Source organism: Tenrec ecaudatus, chromosome 2 (assembly GCF_050624435.1).
Source record: "Tenrec ecaudatus isolate mTenEca1 chromosome 2, mTenEca1.hap1, whole genome shotgun sequence".
NCBI classification, from domain to species: domain Eukaryota; kingdom Metazoa; phylum Chordata; class Mammalia; order Afrosoricida; family Tenrecidae; genus Tenrec; species Tenrec ecaudatus.
This window is the reverse complement of record NC_134531.1, coordinates 185,973,060-185,986,789: the sequence shown is the minus strand read 5'-3', so window position 1 is coordinate 185,986,789 and position 13,730 is coordinate 185,973,060. Positions and strand designations below refer to the sequence as shown.

The following is a 13,730-nucleotide window of genomic DNA, read 5'->3' as shown; positions in this document are numbered from 1 at the left end:
TGTTTACTTGCTATTTGAGCCCTTGATATCAGCTCCTCTCCCCCCCGCCACTTTTTTGACTCTCTAGCCCCAGCCTTTGCGCATTTCATTGTAACATGTTACATTGCTTCTTCGCTGTCCTTGGAATGTTCCGTTCAGCTCTCTGAACTTGATTCCTTCCCTGTGCCTTAGCTACTCTCTGGTCAACAAGTTTGGGTCTCTTCTGACATCCACTTTTCGCGTTTATTTCTTTATTCCCTCCCTTCCTTTCTTCTTGTCTTTTTACCGTGCCTTTGCTTTCTCCCGTGTGATGTTTCTGATGTCATCCCACAGGTGGTCGGGTCTTCTCTCGTTAGTGTTCAACGTGTCACATCTGTTGAGATGCTCTTGAAACACAGTTAAGGAGGGACAAAGGGACTGGGAATACCACATTTCACTGCGGGCTCGGCTGGAGCATGTGCACAGGTACAGCTAAGAGCTAAGAGCCCACGACACATGGAGTCCAGGAACAGGAATTGGAGCAGTGAGACCAGGAGGGCAGGGGGGAGGTGGGGAGAGAGGGGACGAAGGGGGAACCGATCTCAATGATCGGACACATAACCAAACACACACCCTCCAGGGGACGAACAACAGAAACCATGGCGGAAGGGAGTCAGCAGTTGGTGTAGATATGAAAATAACAATCATAATTGATAAAGGGGTCACAAGGGTGGGGATGGGGAGGGAGGGAAAAAAGAGCTGATACCAAGAGCTCAAGTAGAAAGAAAATGTTTTGAGAATAATGATGGCAACATATGTACAAATGTGCTTGATACAATTAATGTGTGGATTGGTCTGAGTTGTAAGGGCCCAATAAAATGGTCTTTAAAAATGTTTTGAACTTGATGGGGCTATGTTGAAAAATTGGGTTCATATTTTATTTTTCCTTTAACTTTATTAGTAGATATTACATATTCGTGATGACTACTTTTCTTAGCTAGGAGGGGCATCTGATGGTTGACTTGGGCTGTGTGTGCCTGGGTCGCCTGCAGGCCTTGGCACCGAGGGCTGTGGGTGCAGGAAGGTCCATCGAGACTGACGCTGAGGTTTGCCTTGCAGCCGACTTTGGCGTATCTGCCAAGAACCTGAAAACTCTGCAGAAACGGGACTCCTTCATCGGAACGCCTTACTGGTGAGTTGTGCTGCTTCCGGACACTGAATGCTCAAGCAAACTTCAGACCTCACAGTCCCCCAGGGACCGCCAGCGGGTCAGAGGTCAGCCTCCATCACTTACCAGTGGTTCCACCGTAGACATGTTGCTTCCCTCCTCTGGGTCTCGGTTTGCCCACCTACCCTGGGAGAGAACAGCACCTGCTTAGCGGGGTGAAATGAGGGGACGCAGGTAGGACCTGCTTCATTCTTAATAACCAATGTGGGATCCCTTGGAAACGGGGTCGGTTCTTGATTGACTGCGCAGGGGTTTATTGTCAGGCACGGCACTAGGGAGGAAGGGTATATACAGTTGAACAACACAAGCTCGATTTTCACCCTGACTGAAGTCTCCCTGCACGTCTCTGATTCATGTTTTCTCTCCTTTTCCTTTCTAATAATAGGCCGTTTAAAAACACCTCTCTTACTCAACTTCACGCGTAACTACTTTCTGTTTTGTTCTGTTTGCAGTTTTTTTTGTGAGGGTGGCTTCCATTTTTCTCCAGAGTAGTTCATCTTGGGCTCCTTTCTTGCTCAAAGGAGCCCTGGTGGTGTAGCTGCTAGCCACCAGGTCAGTGGTTCAAGCCCACCAGCCGCCCCAAGGGAGAAAGATGGGGCTGTCTGCTCCTGTAAAGACTGACAGTCTCGGGAGCCCGAAAGATCAGCTCTACTCTGTCCTGTAGGGTCGCTGTAGAGTTGAGAATCAACTCAAGAGTGAGTTTGGGTTTCTGGCTTATTACTCATCCTTTCTTTCTCTCTCTACCCTTTTATACCTCTTTTTCCTTTTCTCTCTCATCCCTTCTGTCTATGTCACTATATTCTCTCCAGCCTTCCTAGCCCCCCATTTTTCTTCCTCTTCCCGTCTCACCCCAACCCCTTCCCTCAGGACTCTGTTCTGGATTGCTGCCGCCACCTTGTGGTAGGCATCGGAAACTGCAGGAGGACACGGAGGCGGAGCAGCTTGGAAGGAAGGCATTTTTCTGGGTGCCTTGAAGCCTGTGAGGAAGACAGTGGGATGTAAAGTAATGCAAACGATGACTCAGGAATGCCTCCAACACCATGGCTTTGGTTGGCGGTGGTTCTTGACCTCGAATCTCCAAGAGGCGTCTGGGAAAGCCAGATGCTGAGCCTGTGTTGTCCCTTGGTTGGTTCAGGATGGCCCCCGAGGTGGTGATGTGTGAGACCATGAAGGACACCCCGTACGACTACAAAGCCGACATCTGGTCCCTGGGCATCACGTTGATTGAGATGGCGCAGGTGGAACCCCCGCACCACGAGCTCAACCCCATGCGGGTCCTGCTCAAGATCGCCAAGTCTGACCCGCCCACGCTGCTCACCCCCACCAAGTGGTGAGGCCTTGGGATGGCTGGGGGTGGTTGTGGGGCGGGGCGAGGTCAGGACATGCTGTGGGGGGGTGGGGGGCGGGGCGCAAGTCAGCAGGCCGAGCTGGGACTAGAACAGGAGCTGACACATGTTTGAGGTGGAAGAGCCAATGCTGTCTCTCACAATTTAAAAAGTATTTGATGGCCATAACTATGTTTTCACAAAGGAGATCACCATTAGCTGACTGATGTCCGTTAAACGGTTTCCATTGTATGTGCACATGCTGGAAGACCCCCACATGGCTAGGTTTGCCCATCCTGTGGTGGAAGGTTCATTGGATCTGAAGGTTCAGATGGGCTTGAGTGGAACTAGGGCAAGGATTTCAGGTCTCAAAGTATCAGAGCAGTCGGGGGGCGCACAGCACACACTCAAGTCCCCGTACCTCTTTCTTCCACCGTGTTTCCTATTGAGATCCCCATGTAAGCCAACCAGGAACCCCTCAGGAACAGGAGCACACCCTGGGCTGGAATTCGGGTGCTATGATTCAGTGGGTGACACTGCCGAGGTCCCTGCCTGTGCCCGTTGCTGTCTCCCTGAAGGCCTGCCACCTCCGTCTGCTTTGTTCTTGGGGGTGGGAAGGTTTGGGACAAAGGCAAGTGGAATCTGTGACGTAAAGGGGGGGTGGTTCCCCCAGGGCTCTCCAGCCCACATACTGCTCCCAGCTCATTGACCGCACCTGTCCTCCAGGTCAGCCGAGTTCCGAGACTTCCTGAAGGTGGCCCTGGATAAGAACCCGGAAAGCCGGCCCAGTGCCGCGCAGCTCCTGGAGGTGAGCTAGCCCCTCTTGCGGAACACAGCTTCCTGCTGCTCTCCGACCCCAACTTCCTGTGGAGGTGGGAGGTAGGCGAAGGCAGTTCCGGTCCTCAATGACCTGGAATGGGACTGCCCCCCTGCCTTGCCAGCGATAGCCCTGAGGAATTTCCAGCTGCTAAAGTCTTGAGTCTGGTGGCTTGTGCTGGAATTTGTTTCCAAGTGGGTCCAGATTCAAATGAGTAGCCAGACTCCTGACTGCGGTTCCAGTAAGTAGCAGTAGTAGGGGCCTGATAATAGTGGTGTGACGCACGAAAGGATGCAGGGAGCACACACTCCCTTACCCTAGTGCAGCCCCGTGGCGGGGGGTGGGCTGGGTGGGGTGTCATTGAAAATAAATGAGGGCAGCTCGCAGCACGCACATACTCCAGCCAGCCCTGCTCCTGGGGAGTCTGGAGGCTACAGGGTGGCAGCTAAACCTCTGTCTCTTCCCTCTGCTTGACTGAGTCTTCATAAATCCGAGAGGTCAGAGGTCTGGTCACACTGAGAGAAGCCAAGAGCTAGAACCACTATGCTAGTAATTCAGTAACCGGTCAGCCTGCAGGCCCTCTTGTTTCCTCCCGGAGCGCAGTAGCATAGCTGGCAAGGGCCGGCGCCAGCACCGGGGCGGGGCGGGGCTGCTGGTGAACTGGAGCGCATGGCTTAGCCTGACTGGGCCTCAGTTGTCTTATCCGTTGGGTTATTGTAGCTAATGTCCTCAAGTCACTTCTAACTCTCAGGAACCCCGTGAACAACAGAACAAACCGTGGCCCCTTCCTGCTTCATCTTCATGGCCGTCCGTGCACTCAGGGCCTTTGCGGTGGCCCCTGTGGTTTGAGCCTGCCGACCTAGGGGCAGGCCTCATCGTCCCGCAGTGTCCCCTTCCGGGCTGCAGGGCTCTCCCTGGCTGATTTGGGGAAAAAGAGCATCCCCTTGGAGCTCCCCTGAAATCTGCCAACCACGGTGCCCCTGGTGGTCAAGTTGCCAGCACCATGCCCCATGCCAGCCAGCCCAGTACGACAAGCTGACCAACACAGTGCCATCCTCACAGGGCTGTGAGGATGAGACAGGCTTGTGCAGGCGGGATGTGGTGGTGGGAGCTGCTGTCGAGCTGGTTCCGACTCCCAGTGACCCCGCTTACGACTGGAGGAAATACTGTTTGGCCCTGCACCAGCCTCACAGCCCTTCCCCTGTCTCAGTCCATGGCCGTAGCCTCTGTGTCCATCCACCCCACGGGCAGTTCCTCCTCTCCTGATAACATGCCCAAAGCACATGAGACGGAATCTCCTCATCTTTTCTCCTATGGAGCGTTCTGGCTATATGTCCTCGAAGGTGCATTTGGTCATTCTTGGCATAGGATAATTCGATGTTTTCTTGCAACACTGTAACTTAAATGCATCCCTTCCACTGCATCTTCCTGTCGTCATGGGCCACCTTCCACATGCATGTGAAGTGGTCAGCAGTACCAGGGATTGGGTCAGGTGCCTGCACCTTCGTCCTCCGAGGTCATGTGCAGCAGAGGCACCCGAGGCCACCTGCCGTTTGATTCTTGGCTGCTGCTTGCACAGAGCTTGGTTGGTCATCTTAGTCAAATGAAATCTTTGGCAATTTTTCTCTTTTCTCCATTTTATCAAGAAGCTGCTTACTGGTCCAGTTGTCAGGAATGTTGGTTTCCCCCCTGTTGTGCTGTGATCCATCCTGAAGGCCGCCGTTTCCGTCTTCATCCGTTAGTACTGCTCGGTCTCACTTGCAGCAAGCAAGGCAGGGCATGTGTAGCGCGGGGGAGCACTTGCTGAGTGTGTCCACCCTCGCGTTAGGTTGGGGTCTCAAGGGAGGCAGGACCACCGATGCTTGAATGTGTTTGTAGATAGAAAGATTTCTATCAAGAACTGGCTTGTGCGATTGTAGAAGTAGGTAAGTCCGGACCAGTTCAAGGCAGGCTTCTCCTGCCTCGTGGAAGCTGATGAACAGGAAGCAGGATGGTGAAGCAGAGACAGCAGGGACACAGGCTGGCGGGTGCAGAGGCCTGAAGTCAGCCAAATGAATCCACCATCGGGAGTCTGCTGACAGCTCCTGGGATCGACAGGTAACACCCAGGAGATCAGGAAACCAGACTCAGGCTCTATCTCTGGCAGAAGGCAGAGGCCCAAAGAGGAGTCGATTCTGCTCAGTGTCCTTACATAGAAAGGCTCAGGGCACCAAGGAGGCGTCATCAGGCTGTGACCCAATTGATAGGCTGAGCCCCACCCCTACCCTTACCCAGGATTGTCTAATTGGCATCACTCCTAACCCTCACCATGCTCCTCCTCATCAGTGAAAAACAGGTGAGAGTCAAACTGCTTTTAAAACCCTGTGGGCAGTCAGTGCACCCTTTCCTCGCCTTAGTCTTCTCCCCAACCTACCTCTGTGTCAGAAGCGTTTGCTGTCAACACGCACGGTGATGAAACAGTTATGAGCAGAGACTGGGGTGCCTGGGCTGAACGGATGTAGGGAGTATTGCAACGAGGCATGAAAAGGGACGCAGCCGGGATGACGTGGGGTCTGCCTGCTAGGGCGTCGTCCTGGCCCCTTTAAATCTCTGCGGGTGTCTGACAGCAAGTGTTCGCCACTTCATTTTCTGGACAGAGTGGGGGTACAGCATCAGGCTGGGGGACTGGGACCAGTGGAGCAGTGGATTAGGGAGCCACTGACAGTCAGATGCAAGATCTCCCAGCCACTCGGAGCCAAGTGTTTCCTGTGAGCAGGCACCTCCTGCCCCGACACATCTGGCCTCCAGAACATTCCCTCGGGAAGAGACCAGCTGTCCTCTTGCCCACACAGCAGCCCGGAGGCTTAGCCTGCGCCTGGATCCCATCAGATAGCCGGAACCCATCCTGCCAGAGCATCGCCGTGTAGAGCGCAAAGCCAGGAGCCTCTTCCGCAGATCAAGCAGCTCTCCCGGGGTGCTCCCCCGCTCGTACTTCCTGTGTGCCCTGGGTCTGCGTTTGGTACACTACGCAGGGTATTGCGGTTGCCTTGTACCCCTCCGGCAGTTCCCCCATCTGGTGGGGTCACTGTGAGGCCAGTCAGCTCACTAACGGGTTTGGTTGTTTTGGGTTTTTACTCCACAGAATGGTGGGTGTGAATGAGATTCTCCGAGTCGCTCTATTTTTTCTGTTAATTTATTTTTATAAATTGTTGTAAACTACTCAGAAGGTTCGTGGGAGAAATCCGTGATCCTTTTTAACTCTGCTTTTCCACACACTGTTTGAAGTTCGCTCTAGTGTCTGAGTGACACTAGCTGCATTCCCCAGGGTGCAGCCATCTCCACTATCGACTCCTGGACGGCGCCTCACTTTTGTAGCGTGCCAGCCGTCTCGTATTTGTGCCTTGTGAGCCTCACTGCTCAGCTTGCCACGCGGTGGTGGCTGGTGTGTGACTGTGAAGCGGGAAGCTGAACCACGCGTTGCTCATGGGGGACAGGTCTCAGTGACGCTTCCAGACTAGGACGAAGCAAGAGGCGTCTGAACAGTCAGTCACTGACAACCTGGTGACTAGCGGTGGAACCTTGTCTGAGATAGTGCCAGAAGATGCGCTCCTACCTTGGAAGGCACTCAAAATACGACCGGGGAAGAGCTGATCCCGCACACTAGAGTCGACCTTGGCATCACGGGGGGAGAAAAGCTCTCAGGACCTTCCTTTGCTGGCAGGGCCTGGCTCAAAATGAGGACAGCTGCAGATATCCACCGATCATCCGAATGTGCAGCGCAGACTGTGAGTCCGGGAACACCGGTAGTCCTCAGAGATGAAAGGAACACATCAAGATCCGATACCCTGGGTCTTGATGAGCCAGAACGGACCGGGATTGGTCCTATTGAGTCAGTCAGTCCCATGGTCGACCGTTTCCCAGCATCCATGGGAGAAGGAACGTTCCGAGATCAGTTCTGAGTACAGAGCTATCCATGGTAGAGTGATCCCTCTATACCCAAAGGAAGACCTGCCTACTCAGGTTTATACGCATCCTCTAATGCCAGTGAGGAGGACACTGAGGATCTCTGCGAGCTTCTGCAGTCTGAACTTGACCAAGCATGCCACCGAGACCCCTGCTGATTAGAATGAGACAGCTGAGAGCAACGAGGGAGTATCTGCTGTTGGAAAGCATGGCCGTGGCGGTTGAAATGGTGCCAGAGAGGGCATGAGAGAATTTTACAAGACCAATGACTTCTCCACTGCAAATACCCTTTTTGTATTTTCAACATAATGAAAATTTCCAATACACACCTACCTGGCCAAATGGAATACATCGATCAAATCAATCCCACCTATGGAAAGAGAGGTTGGGGAAGATCAGTATCATCCATCAGAACAAGGCCAGAGTGGCTGACGTGCAAGTTGAAATTGAAGCTGAAGAAAAATAAGTACACAAGAGCCAAACTGTGACCTTGGGTTTATCCCACCCGAATTCAGAGACTCTCAAGAAGAGATTTGGCACATTGTACACCATGATGTGCAACGACGAAAGCAAGCATCATTAAAAAGAGCGGGAAGAAAGGAAAAGCCAAAAATGAATGTCAGGAGACTGGACACCTTGCTCTTGAATGTGCACCAGCGAAAGGGAACGGGGGAAGCGAGGACGTCACAGAGCTGAACAGCATCTTAGTGAGCAGCTTGAAGAGGTAAGTGAAGGTGCAGAGACCCGAAGTCAGAACGCCGAAAGGCAAGAACACACTCGGAATTTCTCAAGTGGAAAGAACCGAAGAAAAAAGTTCAAGTCTTGAGTTGGAATATTGAAAGATTCTATAGGCAAATAAAGAGCCGTGGTGGCATTGCCGGGTGTGAATTGGGCTGCCATCCGGTCGCCTTGAATCGGGATTTACGCAATAGCTCTGAGTTTGGTTTGGTGTGGGCAAAATATTGAACACACGAAGCATCAAAATAAAATGGAATACACCGAGTCACGGTCCCAAAAATATCCTCAACCATTTCAGAAGGCAGTGCCTGATCAAAAACCGATGCTTTTGAAGGAAGAAGTCCAAGCTGCACGGAAGCATTGGAAGAAAAAAAAAAAAGAAAGAAAAAAACATACCCCAAAATGGGTCCAATAATTGCCAGGATGCCATTTGAAGTATTTTAACAAACGGATAACAAGATATTTGGAAGACAGCCAGCAGAGTGGAAGAGATCCATGTTTGTGCCCATTCCAGATAAAGATGATCCAATGGAATGTAGAAGTTATTGAAAGATATCATTAATATTGCACACATGTAAAAATCGCTGAAGGTGATTAAAAACAGTGGCATCAGCAGGCCGACAGAGAGCTGCCAGGAATCCAAGCCAGATTCACAAGAAGTGAAGCAAGACCATCAGTGCTGATAACAGATGGACCTCCACTGGGAGCAGAGAATATACCAGAAGGATGTCCCTTGTTGATGGTGCAAAGACACTCAGCTGTGCAGATCTGTGAAGATCGGGGCTTGCAGACACTTCATCATGCTCGTGGGGACCTGCACAGACATAGACCGCGGGGCAGTCACTTGAGCACACCCATGACTGTGTGGTTTATAACCAGGAAAGGTGTGTGCAGGGAGGTGTCCTTACTCAATCTGTGTGCTGAGCAAATAATCCAAGAAGCGTGGTTATGTGAAGAATCGCGTGGCATGAGGCGTGAAGGCAGGCTCGTTAATGACTTGCAGTACATCACCCTGCTTGCTGAACGTGAAGAGGATTTGATGCACGTGTGAGGAAGGTCGAAGAAGATGGCCTTCATTATGAATTACACTTCAGCATAAGACAAAAATCCTCACAGCTGCATCGGTAAGCAGCGGGGCCATGGTAAACACACGGCGAGAGTGATGTGGTCAGGGAGTTCATGTGACTTGCGTTTGCAGTCGACACCCATGACTTGCTGGAGAAGGACGCCGTGCTTGATAAAGGGAGGGGCGAGCCAGAGGGCACAGGCCCTGATGAGACAGACTGACGTGGTGGCTGCCGCAGCGGGCTCAAGCACAGGGACGGTTGTGAGGCTGGCCCAGGACCTGGCAGTGGTTCATTTCGTTGTACGTGGAGGGGTCTCTGTGAGCTAGAACGGACCCGAACATACACTTACTGGATCTACTCAGGAGGTGCTGTTAGCGGCACACTTGGATACTAACCAAAATAATGCTGATTGTGGTTTGGGTCCACCCAGCGGTGCCCCAGAAGAAAGGCCTGGCGATCTTTCTTCAAATGAGCTGTGGAGCCCAGTTCTGGGGTTCGCATGCATCTCCGTGAGTCAGAGTCGACACCACAGCAACTGATGTGGTCTGAATACGCGTTGAATTTGTCCGTACAGCCAGTCCACTTCGTCTCAAGGGTTCATGTCCCCTGGTGATGATGCTGAATGTGGGGATCAGACCCCGGGGCTTGTCTTACCCAGCCTATGTCAGCCACAACTGACCACCCTCCCTGGGAGCCCACTCAGATCCGCCTGCCTTCTCCCTGCTTGCTCCTTCACTCACTCTTCTCTCTCTGGTGAATGAACAGAGCAGGGTGGTGTACCTGGCCTCAACCTCAGCCATCTCAGCCAGCCTGGCCTGCTTGTCCTGCACCAGCTCCTGGCTCCAGACGCTGACATGTCTTCACATCGATGTCCAGTAGACTCTGCAAACCTAATCGAACCGCAGCGAGTGTCCAGATCTGCCCTGAACACCATGTGCTGGATCAGCCCCCTATCTCCCACGTGGCAAGCACCCTTGACACCTCTCCAGTCTGCCAGCCTTCTCCCTCCCTGCTGCCCAGAATCTGACCCCTGTCACCCCTGCAATGCCACCGCCGTCTGGGCAGCCAGCATCTCTGACTCAGATGACTGGTCTCCTGCCCTCAATCAGTCTGCTCTCAGCACCCACACACACCAATCCCCCTGCCTTCGAGGCCATGCCGACTCATAGCCGCCCTCCAGGGCAGGGTCGAACTGCCCTGTGAGTCTCTGGGACTGTCACTCTTTGCAGCAACTGGTGGCTTCAGACTGTTGACCTTACAGTTGGCAGCCCAGTGAATAACTCCCGACCTCACCAGCCTGTCACCAGCACTTCTTTTAAGACTTCAAATCAGCTCGTGCCCCTCCCGTCTGAACCCTCCAATAGCTGCCTTTTCACAGAGGTTGAAGTCCTGAGTCCTGCTGGCCTCCAAGGGCCCATGTGACCTACCACCACTGATGAGCTGCCTCTTGAAATGCATGAAAGAGAAAGAGGAGGAGGGGCTGGGGTGGCGGGGGCACTGAGAGTTGCTGATGCGTAGAAGCCCGTGGCTGAGTTTCACGGCGCACCGAGGTTAGCTGAGGGGAAGTAGGCCGGAGTTCTTGGAAAGGATGTCTGTTTAGGAGGGCCGGTGCCAGCTGGAGAGCTCCCTGCCTTGGCATCTCAGGGCTTCCAGCAGAGATGCCCCAAAGAGCTGCTCCTCTTCCTGAAGGAACAGGCAGCTGGCCCACTATGGTGCAGGCCTTCTGCTCGGACGCCCAAGAGCCCTTTCCTGGGACCATGCAGGCGCACGTCCAGCTTGGCCACCCTGGGACGACGGTTCAGGGCTCTCCCTTGCAGCATAGCCAGGGCTTTGTCTCTCTAATGGGACTTGGCGGTTTGCAGACCTTTTCTAAGCGCACCCTGGAGGCAGCAGAGCTGACGGAGCTGGGGAGACAGCCTGCGGGTTGTGTCCCAGGCAATTTGTAGCACAGTGCTCTGAGCCTGAGCCGCCATGGAGGGGCTGCCGCTATGGCCTGCTCTGCTCTCCCTGGACTTGCGGAGCTCATCTGGCCCTCTTGCAGAGGCCTTCTTAGAACCCACCCTGACCCCAGCTGCCCCTCTGCTGCTCAAGGACCTGCGAGCTCACGGAGGCGGTGGAGCAGATCCAACCTCAAGAAAGCAAGGCTCCTGGCCCTGCTGGAGAGCCACTGGTGTGGTCAACGGGTGATCCTCGCACCCTGATGAAAAGCTGGTATTTCCAGAAGCCTGGGCCTCTGGCCGGTCTGCCTCGGCCACTGCAGGGAAGCATCTCGTGGCTCACGGGCAACATGAAGCTCACCTGCTCCACCAAGCCGTGTTCAGTGGGCGTGCGGGAGGGGATGGCTATGAGCGCAGAAGGGGCCCCCGAAAGGCTTTTCGGATTATGAGCCTGCTACTGCTGGTGACGGGGGTGGTGGTGGTGGTGCTGTGGGTGAAGGTTGTAGGAGGGGGTGCTCGTGACAACAGTGGTGGTAGTGCTGATGCTGGCAGTGAGGGTGGGCTGGGGAGGATGGGGTTAGCTACCATGCCACTTCATACAACCACGCTCTTAATCGAGTGAACGAAGGACCAAACAGGCTCAGAGACATGACGTAATGTGCCTAAGTTGGTGGGGGAACCTGGATTTTATCCCAAGGAGCCCCTGGGGCGTAGTGGGTTAGGCATCGGGCTGCTAACCACAAGATCAGCAGTTCACTTCCACCAGCTGCTCCGAGGGTGAAAGATGAGGCTTTCTGCTCCCATGAAGAATGCCAGCCTGAGGAACCCACAGGCAGCCTGCCTCTGCCATATAGGGTCGCTATGAGTTGCAATCTCCTAGATGACAGTGAGTTTTAGGGTTTGGAGACACACTCTAGAGCAGCAGTTCTCAACCTGTGGGTTGCAACCCCCTTGGGGGTCAAACAACCCTTTCACAGGAGTTGCTGGATTCATAAGAGTAGCAAAATGACAGTTATGAAGTAGTAACAAAAATAATGTTATGGTTAGGGGTCAGCACCACATAAGGAACCGTATGAAAGGGCCGCGGCATCAGGAAGGGAGAGAGCCACTGCCCTAGAGTTCAGCGTCCGCACTCTTAGACTGCGATAATGCTCTGCTCTCGTGATGAGTGAACTTCTAGCAAGACCAGTCGAGACATTTGGGAAAGCCCTGGTGGCACAGTGATTAAGCACTCAGCTACAAACCACACGTTCTGTCTGCAGTTTGACACATGAGCCACACTGGAGGAAAGCCAAGGCCATCAGCGTGTGCTCGATAAAGATTCACTGCTCGGAGACGCTGAGGCAGGTCCATGCTCCCCTGCCCCATGGGTGGCTGTGGGTTGGGACCAGCTCCGCAGCAGTGGGCTTCCAGACCTTTTGGCGTGACGTCTGTACAGAGCACTGTTAGTGTCACGCCTCCACTGTCGCGCTTGGATGTGACCTCCGGTTTACCTGGAACTCAGTCCCAGCCCCTCTCCGAGATCCTGCTCCGCCCTCTCCTCTCACAGCTCCTCTGCTCCCTGTTCCACTGCCCGGCAGCTCAGGGCTTTGTCCCTGCATGCACCCCTCTCCGCTCTCAGCTCAGATCAATGTATTAGTCTGGGTACTTTAGAGAAACAAATCCACAGAAACTCATGTGTAAGAGAGTTTTATATAAAGGTTAAATGCACATCAAGAAAACATCCCAACCCAGTGCTGCCCAAACCCACAAGTCCAACATTAACCCATATGTCCAACACCTATCCACAAAGTCCTCCATCTCACAAAACTGATGCAATGATGCCGACTGCAGGAGGAAAGCTGAGTCAGTGAATATGTAGCATCTCAGCACTGGCAGGGGTGTCCACACGGCTGCTCCAGCACCTAGGGCTGCATCAGGGTAGGTCCATGTGGCTTCTCCTCAGGGATGTCTTGCAGGAAGTGAGCCTTGCCAGCTAAAGCAGGGAACTGGCTAAGACAGCTGCACCCTGGTCCGACCATCAGAAAGCAAGAGACCCAAGAACTAGAAATGTGAGGGTCACTGAGCCATGTATCCCTCTGCCCTTCAATTAACCCTACATGTGGTTATTGGCCAGGTTGGCACAATAAACTACCTCAACCGGTGTGCACCTCTCTCCACTCTCAGCTCAGATGCTGCCTCCCAGAAGGCTTCAGTCATCTCTGACCTCAGTAGCCTTCCCCATGCTGGCCACCCTTCTGTTCCCCCAGGCTCAGGTAGGCGGGGCTCCAGGACAGCTCAGGAATGGTGATTTCTGGTCCCCTCCAGACTCGTGGGCCAGGGAGACACAGTGGGGATGGAGATCAGGTCTAGAAGCTTCCAGTAGACCAGGAGTCTTGATTTAAACTCCGCATCTTCCAAGTTTAAGGCACTATTCTCTTAGCTGGATCGGACCTGACCTTGGCCTTCACTGGCTCACATGTTTACAGCACTGTCTCTCCCACTGAGCCCTCAAGGGCAGGGACCACTTCTGTCTCGTCTTATTCCAGCACCCAGCAAGTTGCTGACCTCAGTATGTGGCTCTAGGAAGAACCCCTTAAATGTTAAAGCCTTTGCTAGTCTGGAGCCCTGGCAGCATCGTGGTTCCGAGCTGCACTGCGGTCTATAAGGTCAGCAGTTCAAACCCATCAGCTGCTGCACAGGAGAAAGATGGGGCTACTACTCCTGTAAACAGTTAAC

At 53.4% G+C, this 13,730-nt stretch overlaps 1 protein-coding gene across 1 annotated transcript in view; it reads left to right on the top strand.

The window, feature by feature from the left end:
• STK10 (serine/threonine kinase 10) overlaps positions 1-13,730 on the top strand; it is a 140,488-nt gene that overhangs the window by 81,991 nt on the left and 44,767 nt on the right. Inside the window, exons 5-7 of the mRNA XM_075541947.1 lie at positions 1,078-1,150; positions 2,322-2,516; positions 3,238-3,319. Of these exons, the coding sequence (XP_075398062.1) occupies positions 1,078-1,150; positions 2,322-2,516; positions 3,238-3,319 (350 nt within the window). The remainder of the gene's footprint in view (positions 1-1,077; positions 1,151-2,321; positions 2,517-3,237; positions 3,320-13,730) is intronic.